We start from the raw sequence: 13,433 nt of genomic DNA on the forward strand, positions 1-13,433 counted from the left end.
GTGCACTACAAATGTAATAACATTTTGCAGCAATTCTTGTACAGCAATGTCTTACAAATCCCGAGATTCTGAAGTAACACTTCTACATCACTCAGACCATACTATCTACCTCATGAAGTCTCAAGCTCACTGAAAACTAGTACTTAATGAAACACCAAGCTGATGCATCTTTTGTTGTATTTTTTTTTTTCTAAAACAAATACACACATTTTCTGTGAAGCAACTGGTTTTCTAACCTACAGCTAGGGAAAAGGAAGGAGTGGGAGTACGCAGAAGCACAACACGAAAGAGTATGAAAGCATCAAACAGACAGAGGTTAAATGTCTGGCAGACAGCAGCTCCTCATTCTGACCCACACAGCAGTCAACATTAAAAAAGAAGAAGGGAAGAAAAGAACAAACAAAAACCCCCCAGTTTAAAATCCTCTTACAGTTGGTTATCTCACAGTAATGTGCACAGCCACAGTAGCTTCCCCAACAGCACTTTCGGGGCAGCTGCTGGTAAAGCTCTCCTCCACAGCAGTTTCAGTTCAGCTTTCTTAGGGGAATCAGAGACTTCCTGACCCACACCCATCCCTATGAAACCTTGTGACATACACGGGGCTCAGGAGGCTTTCCCAGGACCTTCACAGGCCAGTATGATCTCTCTCACACGTAACAATTCCCAACATTTGGAATTAGCAGCAAAAGTAGCAGCAAAAATGCACTCCTATTCCACAGGAGTATGTCTGGGTAGCAGAAGCCTTATTCTGGAAGGCTGTTATACAGGAGAACCTGTAAAAGTCCTCATGCTCTAGGATAAGCTCTAGGATTAGCTCCAGAAACATAACCTCCTTAGTTTATTTTTCTTTTTATATTAATTTGGTGCAAGAGCATTTAACATCTATCTACAGCATGACTCTTTTCCTGCAGACACCAGCTTCAGAGCCTCTAACGGGTTCCATGCTGAAGCAGGGTGGCAAAACAGGAGCAGAATGTCTGGCTAACAGCACTTCATTACTCTTTGGCACAGCCCTGACTGCAGTGGAACACCACTACACTATGTAATCTAGTACAAATAGGCCTAACGCTTACTATGGCATGCAGCTATTAATTAAAAAAAAAAAAAAATCAGTAACATTTAAGAAAAGCTAAAAATCCCTCCCAATTCGTCCCATATTCTGAACTGATCAAGTATCTTCAGTTGAAGCTAAGAGCTAATAAAAGTACTTCAGGATTCACAGCAGCAAAAGCTCCACGGCTTGTATTGCAATTCTGCTGTGAAGAAGAAACGATGAATAGGAACAAGCAGAGATTCCTGTAGGATAAGCCATCACTGCTACCTCTACAACATCATTAGTCTAAGCACCCTTATATGTGCTCCCACCACCCAGGTAGAAAATGCTTTCTCTGCATTTCTGGCTGAGCCCACTCAGTTATTTTGGCCTAACACCCAGAATGGTTCCAGACACCCACAGGGAAGTGACCATGCCACCCACTACTCTCCTGCTCCACACTGCTGTTCTCTGGTAGCATCTTACCTTTTTTCTTCTTTGGTTGTTCAAATTCTGGAGTCTCTGGTGATTCAGAGTAAGGGTCTGGGGCTTGGTGAACTTCCACCACCTCAGGGATCCCATCGAGTGTGACTGACACATGTGTCATAGGAGGCACCATTTCTTCCTCTTCGGTTGCACCAAACATAGTTGCTTAAGGGAAAGGAACAAAAGGAATATTTTCACACAGCCATGAGGACTTTAAAAGCTGCCTTTAGAAGAAAAATTCTAACACAGAATAAAATAAAAATATGACATTTAAGTCCCTCAAGTGAGAGAAGGCTAGTTTATAATTCAATATATGTGCCAATGACATTTTACACAAGCAGAAGCACTACTAGAACAATTTAATGACAGAACCCACTCCACAAAAAGCACAATTATCTGTTTTTTCACATTCATATTTAAGGCAGTCTGCAAATGTAAGTGTATGTTCTTTTATCATGACAACATAAAACATCAACCAAACAAAACTCTGCAATCTAAACCATTCAACTTCATTCACATCTTCCCTCTCTAGTTCTTGACTCTTTCTTTTCCTGTTCAACTCTGCCATGGCAATGAAATCCTTCATTGCTTACAGCACTGGATATCTGATATCCAAACTATGTACATAAAGGCTATCTGGAAGTTAAGAAAAAATCCTACCAATTCCATGCAACCATGCTGCAGTGAATCCCTCCTCCTTTCACAAATAAACCTGGGAAATACAGATTGGATTTTCATAAAAAAAACTTACTCATTCTTTTTTCATCCAATATAGGATCAGGGGAGTCCATATTGAGAAGTGCTTCAGCAGCCTCAATTGTTTCCATTGTTTCATCTCCATTATGACAAGATGCTTCAACTAAAACCAAGGGAGAAAAAATAGTTCTTAAGAAGCTATGAACTAGACTTAAAGCTTAACGTGGTATTTATTCCTATTTCGTTTCCAGAAAAAAGAAAGAAAAAGTGATAAACATGGTCTTCTACTAGATGTGTAGCATCAGATTAGCTGGGGAGAAAATGTACACTGTAATCATTTATTTACTACAGTATATTTTTCAGATTGCACATACAAAAAACCCCAAACAAACCCAACACAAATCCTTTGTTTCTGCCTCATCTTTCTAACCCCTCTCTTTGCTGATCAAGCACATGCAGTAAAACACAACACTCATGAAACTAAGAAATATCACTAACACAAGCAATATTCCAGAGATTATTATTTAAAAACACAATATTGCTAACTTCTTACGGTGGTCCAGTGTCTTATCCACAGAAAAACATGTACATGACACTTGAGGACATGATTTAATGGTGAACATGGTGGTGGTTCTGGGTTGACAATAGGACTTGATGATCTGAGAGGTCTTTTCCAACCCTAACAATTCTGTGGTTTTAGGAACAGAAGTGAATTCCATAAATAAGACATGCCCATTGAAACTATCCAGTTATTTAGCCTGGAGGAGAGACAAGAAAATATTCCACAAGTTCTGTTACAGACCATGTGATGTAAAGGTGTAACTGAATCCTAAACCATTCAAATTCATGGGAATTACAGGTAGGGCTAACAGTGCAGGCTCCAAGAACACACTGGAAAGCAAACATGAAACATGAAAAGCAATATGGAAGGTTGGCAAGCTTTTCAAAATTGTTGTCTTCTAGACAATTCCTCATCCATCTCATGAGGGCAGCCATTAGATAAACCCAAAGCTCCTGAGCATTAATTATAATGCTTAATGTACATGTTAAAGTAATCTGAGGGTACACAACAAAAAAAATCCAATAACATATAATTTTGCAAAATAACAGCTGTTCCAAGAAGATAATACTGGTTTAACTGGAAGAGTACTTGACCAGATGATTTTTTCAAAATAACTGTAACATGAAAAATAACATAGATGGCAGTTCCTGGTACCATAAACATTTAAAACTGTTCAACACATCCTTTTAGAAATTACTGTTTGTTGAATGGAAATGCTTGGGCTGGGCTTCCTTACCCTTTAACATGAATTTGATGCAACTTTGGGGAATTCACTTGCATCTATCAAAGTCATAAAAAGGGCTGCATTAGTATTCCCTTCCCTAGGACACCAAGAAAACTCAGTTACTTCCACCAGCTTTACACCTCCCTATCCCTGTTAAGCTTTGAGGAATTTTGGGCGGGGCAGTCACATTAAAAAAAAAAACCACAAAAAAAAAAACCCAAAAAAACCCCCAAGAAACCAACCAAACAAAAAAACCCACCACACTGACTGACAGAGCAAGCAAATATGCATGTTAAAACACGATGTAATGACCTTGGAATATTTCTGCGCACAAAACCAGAAAGTTTATGCCAGAATTTCTACATTTTAACCTTAAAAATATCACAGCAGCAACGAAGCACCCAGTTCAATTAGCACTAAACAATTACATAACTAAAAAAGCAACCAAACAAAAACTCCTGGTTTCATCCCAAATGTTTATAGCTTCAGCAACTGTATCATTATGAGATGGCAAAGATGAATGCTGTCATCCACGCATCAGCCCTACCTCCTCCACCAGCTGTGATTTACAGAAGCCTCCTTATGTTCTGGATTTTTTCTCAGCCTTAGTCCCACAGTGCCCCAAGCGTAGGAGGCTCAGGCTAAGACAGAATAAAGCAGACAGGTGTTGAGAATCCCTGATCCACACAGCAACTTACCCTGTTGTCTACAGGACCACCTCCACCCTGTATCTTGCAAAGACACTCAGACAGTTAAGGATCTGCACCTTCTGGCTGACATCTCCAAACAGTCTTAAGAAATGAGAAACAAAGAGCTGAGGAGGAGGATAGCATGAAGAGAAAGTAAGTATGGACTAAGGTCCTGACCTTGGAAGCGCTAGAGCAAGAGAGGGCAGCAAATCACTGACAATTTTTTCAGGCAGCTGACATGCTCAGGAGCTCAGACCCAGGGCATCTCAGCCTCAAGAGCCACACAGCATCCCTAGGGAATGCCTCGCCATCTGAAGAGGAGACGGAATATGCACAGCCCATTCAGTCTGTGGCCATGTTCACGCTTGGGCTGGTGCTGGTGTCTTGATGCTTCTGGTTCTAAGTTTTATCTGGATGAGAATTTCCCACATCATCTACCAGAATTACCAAGACCTCAAGAAGGATGTCACATCATACAAGTATAAATAAATGCACACAGCACTGCCAAAGCAGCTGTTCTCAGTTCTGATATTGTTTGAACGGACAGGAAGGTTAGCTTTCCATGATCCAGCTCAGCCAAAGTCATGGAGCGTGGCTGGTTTATATTGCCACATACAATTTAAAAGCCAGGAGTGGTATCCCCCCCAGGTTCTCAGTGCTGCAGGCAGGGAGGAGAGAGCTGCTGCTGTCTGCTCTTTCCTCAAAGAAAGCTGCAGGAGGACCAAACCCTCTTGCTGGCTTTCAGGTACCAAGGTGATGGAGCAGAGTCAATTCTTCACTCTGAATAACAGCACGTAAGGAAGAGACTACCAGCTTTACATCACTGTTACACCATATGGCTAGAAGTTTACCATCCCTATCCAAGACTAATGAAAGGAACTTATAATAGCCATATAAATAATGTAAATATAGAAATTAATATAATTTGATGCTCACAAAAAATATAAGCATGCTAAGGAAACTTCCCAGTCTGACCATTCACAAGACTCACTGGCAGTCACATCACAAGACCAGAGACTGCCACTGCTGGGACCAAAGTCCCTTCACAGTGGGCGGCTCCAGTGACACATTCCCCTTGGCTCCCCATACACCCCACTCACACAGTCAGACCAGGTTTCCTCACCACTTCGACCTCAGATTTCCCATGGCAGAGTCTCAGATGTCTCATTCCATAAAGCCATTTATTCACAGCACAGTAACACAGGAACAGCCCAAGGTGGTGCCCCCAAGGATGATCCCAACCAAGGAACCCCTGGGTTTTTACAGCCTCACTATAAAGTGAGGCAAGTCTCTCTCTTCCTTTCTGTGTCCATCGACATCACTGCCACTGCTGTCACCTGCCTTCTCCTTTCTTATCCAAAAGATCAGCAGTTCCTGGCTCCTACTGTCTCTCTCACTGTTCCTTGCCTGCCTGGCCCAGGTGCCACCTTGGTGCTCTTTTTTATCCCAAAGGTTGGCAGTTCACAGCCTCTTGTGTCTTTCTCCCACCCAGAGCTTAATTTGCAAGTCGCTCTGCAGCTTGCCGGCAGAGCTACCCGGACCAGATGTACTCCTCTACAGGCAGCAGCAGTATCTTTCTATACACAAACACAGAATGGCAAAATTAAGTTTCTTAACCACTCCAATGCTCTTGCCAACACCCTTCAAGCATCTTCAGAGAAGATGATTTCACAAAGTGGTTTAAGACAAGTTAATATTTCCCCGTTGCTGAAAAAACCAAGGGTTGTAGTTTTTCCTCCCATCTCTGCCCCTGGTTCACAATCCAAACTTCTGTCACTTAACACATACCAGGCTTCATACTTTTTTGATCACACAGTGAGGCAACTGAGATTTATAAAATGTCTGAAAAGGTTTTGGTTGTATTTGCTGGGTAAGCAAGCTGAATTACAAGAACTCAAGAGCTAACAAACAAGGTGTGGGGTACCTCACAGAATAAGTGGAGGACCACGTCTTTGTCCTTTTAACAGCAAGATGCTCATTCACATCGCTCAACATGAGACAGTGCTCAGAGATATTCAACTCATCTACCAAAGGCAAGCGGGTGTCTCTTATTTTAGCTTTTCTGTAATGTTGCAGAATGGTATTCCAATCACTGGCTGTTATGATACAGTCCCAGATTTAAGAAGAACTGGAATGAAACGGCTTCTTTTTTACACTTTGCCGAAGTCAGACCTGAAAAAATGGGGCAGGGTGTCATTTCTGAGAAGTATCAGGTTTCAAATGTTATCTGAAAAAGGCAGAAACATTTTTTAAAAAAAGGAAAAAAGGGGGAAGGGGGAGAAAAAATGGGAGGAAAAAAATGAAAAAGGGAAAAAGAGGCAGGGAAGAAAAAAATGGGTAAGAAAAAAGGAAAAAAGGGAGAAGAGAAAGGGGGAGAAAAAGAGAGGGGAGGGGGAAAACCACACCTAAAAATATCTTCCCAGTTTTTCCCAGGGTACAAGTCTTTGTTTATCTGAGCAAGCCACAAACATAAGCCTCTGTATCTGCATGCCAATTTCTGCCCAGTTACTGCAAATCCAGGTTCCCCATGAATCAGCATTAGCACAAGGCTTGCCCAAACACAGCCTTCTGCTGTGAAATTATGCCTCATGTTGGAAGTTACCCACCTCAGTTCAAAGTCCTGCTTTCCCTCTTCCTGTCTAGTGCCTTTTTTAAAATTTTTACACCACTCTGGGCAATCCTGTCCCACCCCCATTGCTTTCCTGGTGGCTGGCAGCTCTGCAGAGTGGACAACGCGAGTCCTTGTCCAGCCTGAGATAAAGGTTGTGCTAGTCACAGCTGTGTTTAAGTTCACTGCTGGTTTTACTAGAGACAAAAACAGGGACTGCAGAGCCTCAAAATAATGTTGGAAGAAACCTAAAGTTGCTAAAAGAATAAACAGATCCATTAGACATGGACAGACCCCCCCCTTTTGCAGAATAGCTGTCTGTTAAATTTAAGCACATACTTTTTAGTATCCACTCTGAGCTGATTGTTATCTGACACTGGAAAACTGAATTTAAAAACACAGGTATTTCAGGAGACCTGCAAATCACCATTTTCTTTTTTAAATAAGGCTTTACAATTTGTAAAGAAAATTATCTCATTGAGGTGGTATATAAAAAAACCCTCTCCGGTTTTAACCACAGCTACAGGCAGCCGTGAATAATTTCTTTACAAAGTAACTGAAACCAAAACCCATTTTTTTTACAACTGGCATCTCAGCAACTCACAGTCCTCACAGATTAACACTATGAAGTTCAGTTTCCACCTAACTACTCCTTCAGATTTCTTTGTAACATCAGAAATGACCACCAAAGACACTGGGTTTGTGCAGGACTGCTAGAGCTTCACAAAATGTACTAAGCAAACACTACCAAACTTCAAAATGTTGCAAAATAACTTCTGAACTGGTTATTAAGTACCATTATTGATCTATGAAAACGCACACTTCCATGCTCCCTATTCAGACTAGGACACAGGACATCTAAATGCAAATTTTCTATCCCTGCTCTCTCATCCTCCTCCACAAGCTGTCTCAGTGCAGCCACTTCCCTGATCCCATGAAAACAGTGCCAGAACAGGTGAACCACGAAATGGCAAACTTTGATTAACTGTGGTTTTTCGTAACTTAAACTCACCAGACATGACAAAATTTGAAAAAAAATTATAACAAGAATAAAAAATAAATGTTTTCAGGAAAAATCCAATTAGTTCCTCCGTCTTGTGCACCTTATATCCATAACTAGCCACATTAATGAGATAGTGTAGCAAACTGTACCATCTGACAAGTTGGCCTAGAATTCCTCTGCACAAAACATTATCCCCTGTATTTTTCAGAGAAAAAATATTTCAGTATTCCCTTTAGAGATAAAACTTCATTCAAAGCCAAATTCTCTAATTATTTTTGTTAATCACCCTTCACTACATGATAGTTAATAATTTAAAATCCCGTAAGACTGGCAGCAAACTGACCATAAAATTGCCATCGCAGTTCTTCCAGGGAAAAGTGCTTCTAAAGAGGAGGGTGATAAGGCACGTCTGCCTATTCATTACAAAAAAATTACAGCGTGAGCATTAACATAGCTAAAAAGCTGATTGCTGGCCATGTCTCAGCAGGGTTTCATGTGCAACAGATGCTGTTCTTATAATTTAGTTTTCTGCAGGTTATAATTTATATGACAGGTAAGTAATCACCAATGTGTGATAGCTGTGCTTTTGAAGGGCTGAAGCTACATCCTACAGTTGAAAAAACCTATCAGCATCCACTATTCTGCAGATAGATCCCTAAAAACTAATTGCTTCAGTTTCATGAGGTTTACTGCTAATTTCTGTTAATCTAGGAGAAAAGAGAAGCCCAGTGGATGACAGTTGTAAAATAGTACTGAAAAATGAGTAACTTTAAAAAACTTAAATCCTTCACACTAAGCAGTCATCACTCAGTAATGTTCAGTCATAAATTATGGTGGTTTCAGTTTTGTTTTGCTGTGAACGTCAGCCTTGTAAATATTTTAATGTGGCATTAGTACAGTCTTTATGATGTCTGATCCTCTCTCAAAGGCATAATGTGGAAGTGACTGAAAAGACTGGTACTAACTTCAAAGAGCAAAACAACACATTTCACTGTTGAGAGCAAACATGCCCATGAATAAAATCAAGAAGGAAACTTCAAAGAAGGGAGAAAAGAAAAAAAGCAGCTGAAAAATAGAGTAGGTGGGAAAATTCAGCTATGATTAGCCCCATTTCAGAGGCAGCCTATAGCAAGCTATACTTGAACTGGGTCTCTTGCACACAGCAGTCTTGCAGCTCAAGTGGGCAGCTGTGGCCACAGCCGATGCTTGTCCGCAGTGGGCAGGGAGATAACAGGGGCCTCCCTCCCCAATGTCCTCTCCTCCTGGGGGGTGGCTTCACACCCCTGGGCCCCAAATTCTGCCCCACTAGAGTCAGGATGGATAGCTTCCTGCCAGAGACCAGGGGCTGAGCTACCAGTGTTGCCTGCCTTGTCCTGAGCAGGAGCTTTCCAACCATAGTGCTGGTCCCTGCTCGGCCTGCATTCATCCCCTCTCCCTGCTAAGGAAATCCACAGCATGCACAGGATGGAGACTGAAACAGGTAATTAGTTAGCATCTCCTCCACAACAATCATCTCTGCAAAGTGGCAGCTCTTGATTTCTAAGAACTTCACCTTTAAAGAAAAACAGATTTCTTGAACTACAATGGATGATGGGAACAATACCATATTTGTCTGCCTCCAAAGTATCCCAGAAACCCTTGGACACCATCAGTTACAAGGATTAAATATTTTCAGTTTCTGGCAGCAATTTGCAAACCCTTCTCATGTGACCAGCAACAAAAAAAAAAAAAAAAAAAAAAAAAAAAAAAAAAAAAAAAGATTATTAACAAGGGCATTCGCAAAAGTGGAGTTTCACAATTACTCATACATATAAAAATTCACACACAATATATTACAGTGAATATGGATTCACAAAAACGATCTGCTATGAAATTTACACGGATGCATTAAGTGGTGCTTAAGTAACACACTGGGGAAATGCCAGTTGTAGTGTGAATAATTAATATGAACAGCAAGTTGGCAAGAGGTCTCAGTTTGAAATACAGTTTGAGTATGTAAAACCTTCTTGAATAATAACCTATTTGTATGGTCACAGTCTGTTCACAGATAATTCACTACTATGAAAAAAAATGAGCCATTTTCATCAGATAAAACCATTTACTGAGAACAGCTCATATCAATTTACTCTGTAAACTGTTCCTCATATCAAGTTATGTTGAATTCTTGTTTTGCTTTTGGTAGTAAAAGATTGTATCAGAGCATGTCTTTGGAAATAATGTCAAAAGCATGAGTGAAACCAGCAAGATGTCTCCATCCCTGGAGACAGTCCAGGTGTGGAGCCTAGTGACTGAAAGAAAATTTCTCTCTAAAGTATCTACCCTTCTTTTGAGACTTTTTCTGCAAAAGTGCTTCAAATACATGTATTCAGTGAGAGGTTGTGTTTAAAAAAATGTGTCTTATCTTTGTGCTTTCCTCTTGAGAATTGTTTTTTCTTTGGGGCTACCTTTTCTAACAGAATTTACAAAAAACATCTGTATTTTAGGTGTTAATCCTTATTAGAGAGCCAAAATTAATACTATGTTGAGCATACTTACACCAGTAAGCCATCCTAGCATGCACATTTTAATTTACAATTCTATACCCTCAGGAAGTTAAAGCAGTACATCTACTCAAGCTGCATATTCCTGCTTTTTGGTATATATGTTTACTTAGGAATGTACCACCTATTAAGTAAAAGCAAATAAAACCTATGAAGAACAAAGAAAACCTTGCTGGTACTCTGAGCAGGACTCTGCCTTAATCACTGTTGACGGATGAAACTCTTCACCATTATCAGCTGTGTAACTGGAATTACAAGCCACCTGCTCACAGTATTAATATCATTTTCTCTGTCTTGTACAGAACTAACAGCATTCAATACCACTCTTCATTTTGCTCCCTGTTGGTTTTTTGTCCTTTTTTTCTTCCACCATTAGTCACAGCCATCTTGGTGCAAAGACATGACACAGAAATGGTTTCATTGCCAACCTGTGAGGGTGATATCATCATCTTCTATGATTTGCTCTTCTGCAACATCCAGAGAGTTCTCAGTGATCATGTCACTAGGTTCATCCACGCAGGTTAAGCCAGAGTAGTTATGTAGAAGTTCTGCACTAGGAACATGCTCCACGATGACAGCAGGGAAAATAGATGGATCACCAAGCTGGGGGGTGTAGAAAAAAAGAAATAACAAAATATAGTTAGATTGTATCCAAGCTAACCACTTAATGACTAATACTTCAACAGACCTATACTACACCACCTGGATATTAAATTGTCAGGAGGGAGTACTAAAGGACAAGATGATTTTTAGCACACAAAAGCAAATAGCAGCAGTGTCCCACCAGGAGCCAGAGGCTGAATATTGCTGTAGTATCTGCTGTACTGACTGTACTTCAGTACATAACACCAGACCTGCACAACATGGTTTTGAAGCATTAAAGCTGACAATACAGAGGAGTGGCACAGCACAGTAAGTGCTAGACTTAGCTGGCAATAATACTGGGTGAGGAACTTGCTGCTAACACCTTCACCTTTTGCTCTTCCCATCAAGCTGAGGGTGAAAGAGTCCTGTGGCTGTGAGGACTGGACAAAGCTCTCACAGGCACCAAACTTCCTATTTAATATTTAATAACACTATTTAATATCACTATTTTAGGGGCTGCTTGCTACAAAAGGAAGGGGTGTAATGGGTTGATGTAAGTGCTGTAATACATTCCCTCTCTAATTCTTATGGCTTTAGTCATTTGACCTTACTCACACCACACCCCCCTCAGCACTTTCCTTCCTAAGTCTGCTTTTAGACATCACCCTTCAGTCTTGACAGCTATTTTGCATCAGATACAGAAGAAAAGAGGCAGCCGGAAAACAGAAATCAAACCGACCAGCAATAATAATAAGATACACACTCTCTGAAAAGGCAACCACTCAACAGGAAGAGGTTTGCAGCAAATAACATCTACTACAGCCACTGTATTTTCCAAAGTGAGTCTTTTAAAATGTCATTTGCAGGAAGAAAGTCGTAGCAGACTGACAGCAGAACAGGTTCAAAGAAAGTCTAGTGTAAGTCTAAGGTTCCCTCACTACAAAAATAAAACACATTATGAGTGTCTCAAGCTTAAAAACCAGAAAAAAAAAAAGTTGCTAAAACATATTTCTGAGAAAACCAGTATATCTACATTTGGTCCCACCCTCCACAGAAGAGCACAGATATGTACAGTCATAGAATCATGGAATGGCCTGGATTGGAAGAAACATTAAAGATCATCGAGTTCCAATCCCCCTGCCATGGACAGGGACACCTTCCACTACATCAGGTTGCTCAGAGTTCCAGCCAGCCTGGCCTTAAACACTTCCAGGGAGGGGGAATCCACAATTTTCCTGGGCAACCTGCTCCAGTACTGTTCCACTCTCACAGTAAAGAATCTTTTCCTAATATCTAATCTAAACCTACCATCTTTTAAGTTTGAAGTCATTCCCACCTGTACTGTCACCACATGCTCTCGTAAATAGCCTCAATCTTTCTTGTAGGTTCCCTTCATGTATTGGAAGGAAGATAAGTAGTTTTTTTAACCACACAAGTTAAAAACCCAAGGGAAAAAACCAACTGTATGATTGTGCCCTCGTTTAGGAATTACTCATCTCTCACTCTTGCCACTACGCACACCGTCACAGACAGCAAATGGTATCAGAGCTATCTGCTCAACACAGACAACAGCTATGGGAGTAAGCCTCCCCTAGGGGAGAGTCTGGACCGTAAGTACTGAAAGTAGAAAGTGCAATTAGAAGTTTTAAAAGGCAGTAATTACCACGTTAAATTGCTCTGTGTTTTGTAAAACATGTCTCAGAAAAAACTGTGGTAAAGGGCAACCAGGAAAAAAAGAAGAACTGAAATACAAATATTTTAAAGGGCTTCTATCATGGACAGTCTCCTAAAAAAAAAAAAAAAGCCAACAAAACTAAAATTAAAAAAAAGACCCAACAAATGACGACCTATTTTATCAAACATTTCAAAAGAAAGCAGTATGGTAGAAGATCAATAAAAATGAACAAAGTGCAAACCAGTTAAAGCCCTCTTGTGCAATCATATCGCCAGATGACAGGTGTATATCAAGTCAAGCAATGGGACAGCTGCCACACTACACCTTTGGGGTGTAGTGGGCACCTCTAACCAATGCTGCATCATGCTGGAGCTGAGAAACCATAAATCATTGATGGCCAAGAGGTCCCTACTGTTCCTCAGAAAAAGTGATGCTCACATTTTGCATCCTATTTGTTTACTGACCCTAACATCCTTGATCCTATTTGCTTCCAGGCAAGAATAAACAAATAGATTTGATTAAATAAAAGCCAATTCAATAAAAAAAGATAAAGCACTGTAAAGAGAGAGGAAAGATAAAAAACTACATGCATTAAAAAGAAGTTCTGTTTTCAACAATACGTTCCATAAGCTACAAGGTAGATGGTCCATTATAGCCTCATTCCTGAGATACAATTATGTTCTAAAAATAGTTCAAATACCTCAGTTTCAGTAATATGCCACAATACATAACTTTTGGGATTTAAGTTACAGACAGCTGTGGTCCAGGCACTTGGACATGAGCTAGGAACCCCAAGGTTCCTTCCCAGCCAACAGACAGAAATGGTATTTCT

General features: G+C 40.4%; 1 protein-coding gene across 9 annotated transcripts in view; it reads right to left on the reverse strand.

Moving 5' to 3' along the window:
- ELF1 (E74 like ETS transcription factor 1) overlaps positions 1-13,433 on the reverse strand; it is an 89,807-nt gene that overhangs the window by 19,267 nt on the left and 57,107 nt on the right. For all 9 annotated transcript variants that reach the window (XM_069009624.1, XM_069009586.1, XM_069009577.1 and 6 more), the window contains 3 exons: positions 10,770-10,944; positions 2,271-2,378; positions 1,520-1,684 (listed from right to left, as the gene is read on the reverse strand). In XM_069009624.1, coding sequence (XP_068865725.1) covers positions 1,520-1,684; positions 2,271-2,378; positions 10,770-10,944 — 448 coding nt within the window. The remainder of the gene's footprint in view (positions 1-1,519; positions 1,685-2,270; positions 2,379-10,769; positions 10,945-13,433) is intronic.

Source organism: Aphelocoma coerulescens, chromosome 1 (genome assembly GCF_041296385.1).
Source record: "Aphelocoma coerulescens isolate FSJ_1873_10779 chromosome 1, UR_Acoe_1.0, whole genome shotgun sequence".
Taxonomy (NCBI): domain Eukaryota; kingdom Metazoa; phylum Chordata; class Aves; order Passeriformes; family Corvidae; genus Aphelocoma; species Aphelocoma coerulescens.